The following is a 6,369-nucleotide window of genomic DNA, read 5'->3' as shown; positions in this document are numbered from 1 at the left end:
TCGTTTGGTTTTTTTATCAATTTCCAAAATTAAAACGTACCCTTTGCAAGAACCTCTCCATATTTCCATGCAATTCTATCGTTATCCTTAAGAACACTGAGCTTGTCGTGCAGGACCAAATCTCTGCACGGCTGAGATCTCGCCCGACCATTGGGGATAACTTCCATGATCCAATGGATTGGTGGTGGGGTCTCAATTTTATATTTACATAATCTCTCATTCCAAGTGTTATTCTCACATTCCCTCACTGCTCTCTCTCTCTCTCTCTCCCTAGATTTTCTTCTTCTTCTTCTTCTTCTTCTTCTTAGTTAGTTAGCCCAAAACAGCATAAGCAGGCAAAATGGAGAATGGGAATTTGCCGCCGGCCACTTTCAAGTCGAAGTTCACTTTTTATATGGGAGTTTGTTGGATTATTGCGGCCTTTGGAGGGCTCATGTTTGGTTATGATATTGGAATTTCAGGTATATTATATAGAGTTAATTTCTCATTTCTAGTTACACTTTCTCTACTCTTTTGGTTCATCTGTAATGAAAAATTAAAATTTTTTTTTTTGGGGAGAAAATGGTTTAGTTTTCAGATCTCATTTTTCTTCTAATATTCTGTATAGATTTCTCCTTTAAATTCTATATTGTAGATCCAAACAGTACTTTTTCATGGTTATATAAGATATGTGAGATCATCGATTGAATGGCTATGGCTTCTTCCAGGGTTCCAACAGAAAGAGATTGGTGAATCTTGGAAAGATCTCTCTTGGACTGGAGAGAAGAGAGTATCTCTTTAAACATGGGATCTGACCCTCTGATTGGATATTTTAATTCGATTTTATATAATATAGAGGGTGGGAGTGAACGATGAGCCCAAATTCTCATCACAGCTTTATATTTTAATTCAACCTTATATCCTGTGCCTAGATATAGGAGCACGTAAAAGTATCTCCCTGTTTCTTATAAAATAAAAAATCACATCTATATTGATGCCCCTGTGTGCCCTCTTATTGGTCCCGCATATGCATGTGCTACACGACTGATTTCCTAAGTTAGCTTTAGAATCACTATGTTTGATTTCTATTTCATATTCTTTACCATTTTGTTTCTTAAAATTTTTCTTAGCCCTTCGTAGAGTTATTGGATCATGCGACACATTATATGGTCATCCTAGAATATAGAATATATAGGATCGAAAGAGATCAAATTTGAAGGCCATTCCAAGTAATCTTCCCAAAGGAAAGTTAGGCCGATCCTATGATGGATTTTCATCCTCTCAAGTGTAGTGCACTGTCACTTAAGAATTCAACTGTTATAACATGGGTAGTGGCGTATTTTTATCCTCTCAAGTATTGTCTTTTTATAGAATCATTATGTGTTTTTTTTTTTTTTTTTTATGAAAGTGTAATCACACAAACCACACACTAATCCCAAAAGGTTACCAACTTTTAGGACCGTGGAATGGCAGATATATATACACAACACACACCCGATGTGGGTCTAAACCCACGCACCCAACGCACACAGCGTAGCTTTTTTTTTTATGAAAGTGTTATAGAATCATTATGTTGATCATATATATGAGGATTATATAGGTTAATTGAATCTTTTTCTTAACTAGTAGTAGAGGCTTTTAACTCCTCTTACAACTACTTACTGATTTTCCTTTCCTGCCTGTGAATGCTTGTCACTTTTTTTTTTTTTGGGGTAAAATGCTTGTCATGTTGTAGGAGGGGTGACAGCAATGGACGACTTCTTGAAGGAATTCTTCCCAGATGTTTATGAAAGGAAACTCCATGCAAAAGAGGACAATTACTGCAAATATGACAACCAACTTCTCCAACTCTTTACTTCTTCCTTGTATCTTGCTGCTCTCATTGCTAGCTTCGCTGCATCAAGGGTGTGCACCATTGCCGGCCGGAAGTGGACAATTCGATGGGCTTCGCTGTTGTTCATTGCAGGAGCCGGCTTGACGGCCGGAGGTATCAACCAAATTATGTTGATCTTTGGTAGAATTCTTTTTGGCTTTGGTGTTGGTTTTGGTAATGAGGTACATTCTATCCCAGAATTACTCAAAGTTTCTTCAACATATTCTGAAATGAGAAAAATAGAGAAGAATCAGGTTATTTTAGGTTACATTCGATATGCATTCTTGGAATGCATTTTAGTAGGTTTTCCAAGTTATCATACCAAACACTACCATCTTCTTCCACCCATGATCTTAGACATCCGACCCATTATTTATTTATTTGTCATCTCATATTCTCAACCTCAATGTTTTCTGCCTTTGGTATGATTTCTTGGAATGCATTATCGACCTAGAATGCTTAAGGCTGTGCTTGGTATGCATTCTACATTGATTTTGCATTCTCGGGCAATAATAACAACTATTTGTATCATTCAAGAATGCGAAATTGACTTAGAATGCATTTCAAGAATACAAACCAAACCCTGCCTTAAACCAAACGCAGCGAGTGCATTCTAGACCCAGAATCCATTTGGTTCCAGAATGCATACCAAACACAGCCTTATCTACTCTACTTTAAGTTTCAAACATCTACTATGTTAATCCCTTTCAGTTCCCTGCTTGGCCCAGTTTTCCAGTGCCTCTAACAAGGGGGACGCAATACTCTACACGGGTGGGGTCCCCTCGCCCCTTATTAGAGGCACTGGGGAACTGGGCAGGCAGGGAACTGGAGGAGATAATTTTTATTCTATCTAACACATGATTTTTAATTTTATTTTTGGGTAAACCTATCACTTGCAGGCAGTTCCCCTATTCTTGTCTGAAGTAGCCCCACCTCAACATAGAGGTGCTGTGAACATTCTATTCCAGCTCTTTGTAACAATTGGGATATTGATAGCAAACTTAGTTAACTACTTTGCATCAAAGAAGCATCCATGGGGTTGGAGGTTATCCTTAGCTATTGCTGCTGCACCAGCTTTGGTTCTATTCTTAGGTTCCTTCTATATTACAGAAACTCCCACAAGCTTAATTGAGAGAAAGAAGTATGAGAAAGGGAAAGCTATACTTAAGAAGATTAGGGGTGTGGAAGATGTTGAGCCTGAGTTTGAGCAAATTGTAAGGGCAAGTGAGGTGGCTGAACAAGTGAAGCATCCCTTCATGAAACTCATGAAGAGATCAAGCATGCCACCACTTATCATAGCAATCTTATTGCAAGTCTTTCAACAATTCACAGGGATTAATGCTATAATGTTCTATGCACCAGTCCTCTTTCAAACAGTTGGGTTTGGGAATGATGCTGCCTTATTATCATCAGTCATTACTGGTCTTGTGAATGTGATTAGTACATTGGTCTCTGTTTCTCTTGTTGATAAAGTTGGAAGGAGGGTATTGCTTCTTGAAGCTTGTGTTCAGATGTTCATCACACAGGTAAATTTTATGTTTTTCTTCCCTTTAATTTTGGTCTTCCATCACACATGCTATTAAATATATAGTCGCTATTGCAGCCTGTTGGTTTCCGGTTCAAAACTTGCAAACAGCTTCTCTTGCGCAGGGTTAAGGCTGCGTACATTTCCCCCCTTCCAGAGGAGTCTGGATTCTCTATCCCCATGGATCTCACCATCCATGGGATGAAATTTTTGCTGCTACACTTGTAGTAGGAATGTTGGCAGCCAAGGAAATGGAATAATTCACTTCCCTTTTGGGTTTCATAAATACCCTCCTAGGTTTTGGTATTTTCTAAAATACCCTTTAAGATCTCATTTCCTTGGCTTCCAGCCTTGTAGCAGCAAAATTTTTCTCCATCCATGGGTTTGGGGACCCACTTCTGACTCGCAGGACCCCACCCCATGAGCTGATCCCAACTTCAGACGAGTCCGGATTCTCTTCTTGCTGATCCCAACTCTCCCAGGCTCTGCAGTAGTGGGAGCCTTGCGCATTGGGATTTTTTTTGGGGGAGGGGGGGTTCGTCACTATTGCAACCTGTTGGTTGAGGGTTCAAAACTTGCAAACAGCCTCTCTTGCACATGGTTTAAGGCTGCGTACATTTGCCCCCTCCAAGAGATGTCTAGATTCTCTATCCCCATGGATCTCACCATCCATGGACTGCAGGACCCACTTCTAGCTCGCGAGACCCCACTCCTAGACTCTGCAGTAGCGGGAGCCTTGTGCACTGGGTTTTTTTTTGGGGGGGGGGGGGGGGAGGGGGGTTTCGTCACTATTGCATCCTGTTGGTTGAGGGTTCAAAACTTGCAAACAACCTCTCTTGCACATGGTTTAAGGCTGCGTACATTTGCCCCCTCCCAGAGATGTCTAGATTCTCTATCCCCATGGATCTCACCATCCATGGATTTCAGGACCCACTTCTGGCTCGCGGGATCCCACTCCCAGAGTCTACAGTAGTGGGAGTCTTGTGCATTGGGATTTTTTTTGTTTTTTGTTTTTTTGGGTTCATCACTATATCTTTCAAACTTAATTAAAACATAATTTATGTGATTTGCAGAGTATAATTGGGGGAATTCTACAAGTACATTTGAAGAGCTATAGCAATACACTTGGGCATGGACAAGCAATTCTTGTGGTGGTGTTGGTATGTGTTTATGTGATGGGTTTTGCATGGTCATGGGGTCCTCTTGGTTGGTTGATACCTAGTGAAACCTTCCCAATGGAGACAAGAACTGCAGGTTTTGCATTTGCAGTGAGCTCAAACATGCTTTTCACTTTCCTGATTGCTCAAGCATTCTTGTCACTGCTGTGCCACTTGAAAGCTTTTATCTTCTTCTTCTTTGCTGGATGGATTGTTGTCATGGGGCTATTTGCCTTCTTCTTGATCCCAGAAACAAAGAATGTACCTATTGATCTCATGGTGGAGAGGGTCTGGAAGCAACACAAGTTTTGGAAGAAATTCATGGATGAAAATGATGAAAATGAAATGAAAGCAAGAAGATGAAGATAAATTTATTAAGTTTTTTATGGGTTTTCCTGTAATCAAAATCCAATAGACCAGATTCTGCTCATCCTTGCTCAATCCACATTGAGAGATTTTAATCAAAAACCCACTATTCCAATGAGCTGTGACCTCCAGCTGAGGCCTTCTAACTTAATGTTATGCTGTTTTTTCAATTTGATTTGAGTTCTGTTTGTGGACTTTAATTTTTTTTTTTATTTTTATTTTTATTTTTATTTTTTTTAAAAAAAATTCATCTAAAGCACTATCTCAAGATCTTGCCCCTCATATTTTTTATTTGATTCTCTTCTTCTTCTTGGAGTGGAGTGTGGACTGAAGTAATCTGCATGGCACATTAAAGGCTATCTTGAATAAGGTATCATTCATATGGAACTCACATATTCAGAGTAGGAGAGAGAAAATAATAATAATAAAATTTATGTGAGAAAGAAATTGCACTCTCGCAGTGGAGAAATTTTTCTTTGTTATAAAATAAAGTGAGGGGGATAGACACTTTAGCTAAATATAATGGAATTTGATATGCAGACAATCCCCCTCCACTATCGCACCCCCTCACGTTGCTTCTATTAAGTACGGACTCCAGCTTACCGTCTCCACTCCCCTTCCCCTGCCCTTGGCTTGTCCTTTGGCTGCATCTCCCTCACCCTCCCCTCCCTCTCCCCTCCACAGGGGAGGGAGGGGGTAGGGGGAGAGAGAGCGGGAGAAGGAAGGAAGGGGTGGGTGGCGGTGGTGGTGGTGGTGGTGGTTTCTTCAGTGGAAGAAGAAGAGAGAGAATGATGTCACAAGCATTTAAAGTTATTTCTTTAACTTTTTTACTCTATGGAGATTTGGTAAAGTTTTAGAACATTGTAAGTTATGATTGTAAAACATAAATATTGTAAATCTTTTTGCTAACTAGTAGATTATGCAATACCCCTCAATTACATCATGAAAATTTTCCTTCACCACACCATCCAAGGGTTCACAAACCCTTATAGGATTTAAGTATGTTTCTCATAATACCCTCGATCTGTGTAGAACCGCACTGGATAGGGGGATTTGTTTGAATGAAATTTTTTCACGCAGTCCTGTGTCTGGGTACAGGAATCATGGAACCAGATAGGATTATTTTCCCTTGTTTAAATGATCTAAAGGAGAATGGTTGGAATTGCGATCCAATTCTAATTCAAATAAACTGATTCGATCAGTTTACTTTCGATTTCTTGAACTATTTTGTGGTTGTCTATATTGATCATTACCAATTCTGATATGGTACCAATATGGATTGTATCAACCCATATCGGATGCAAATTCAAAAACAAACCATTTTTTATTGATATAATCAATTCATATCGTATCTCTACATGGGTACCAGCATCAGCGATACGTATCAATGGAGACCTAAATCCGTGGGAGGGATAAGGGATAAAGATCATTATCCTCTCATATTCGTTGTCAGGTGCAGTTGTCCAACT

At 39.6% G+C, this 6,369-nt stretch overlaps 1 protein-coding gene across 1 annotated transcript; it reads left to right on the top strand.

The window, feature by feature from the left end:
* The first annotated feature begins 289 nt into the window (after positions 1 to 289).
* Positions 290 to 4,983, top strand: LOC122641681 (sugar transport protein 8-like). Its single transcript, XM_043834964.1, has 5 exons — positions 290 to 461; positions 1,715 to 2,034; positions 2,752 to 3,378; positions 4,451 to 4,903; positions 4,936 to 4,983. Exons 1-4 carry the CDS (start codon positions 341 to 343, stop codon positions 4,895 to 4,897), a joined length of 1,515 nt encoding a protein of 504 aa, XP_043690899.1. The 5' UTR covers positions 290 to 340; the 3' UTR covers positions 4,898 to 4,903; positions 4,936 to 4,983.
* Positions 4,984 to 6,369: the final 1,386 nt, after the last annotated feature.

Source organism: Telopea speciosissima, chromosome 10 (genome assembly GCF_018873765.1).
Source record: "Telopea speciosissima isolate NSW1024214 ecotype Mountain lineage chromosome 10, Tspe_v1, whole genome shotgun sequence".
Lineage (NCBI taxonomy): Eukaryota > Viridiplantae > Streptophyta > Magnoliopsida > Proteales > Proteaceae > Telopea > Telopea speciosissima.
The sequence above is the reverse complement of the archived record's forward strand: the minus strand, read 5'-3'. Positions and strand labels throughout refer to the sequence as shown.

Bases quoted from the DNA above. Each gene is read 5' to 3' on its own strand.
- LOC122641681 (XM_043834964.1), top strand. From the start codon at position 341: ATGGAGAATGGGAATTTGCCGCCGGCCACTTTCAAGTCGAAGTTCACT. The intron at 462-1,714 runs GTATATTATATA...GTCATGTTGTAG, and splicing joins TTATGATATTGGAATTTCAG to GAGGGGTGACAGCAATGGAC. The intron at 2,035-2,751 runs GTACATTCTATC...TATCACTTGCAG, and splicing joins GTGTTGGTTTTGGTAATGAG to GCAGTTCCCCTATTCTTGTC.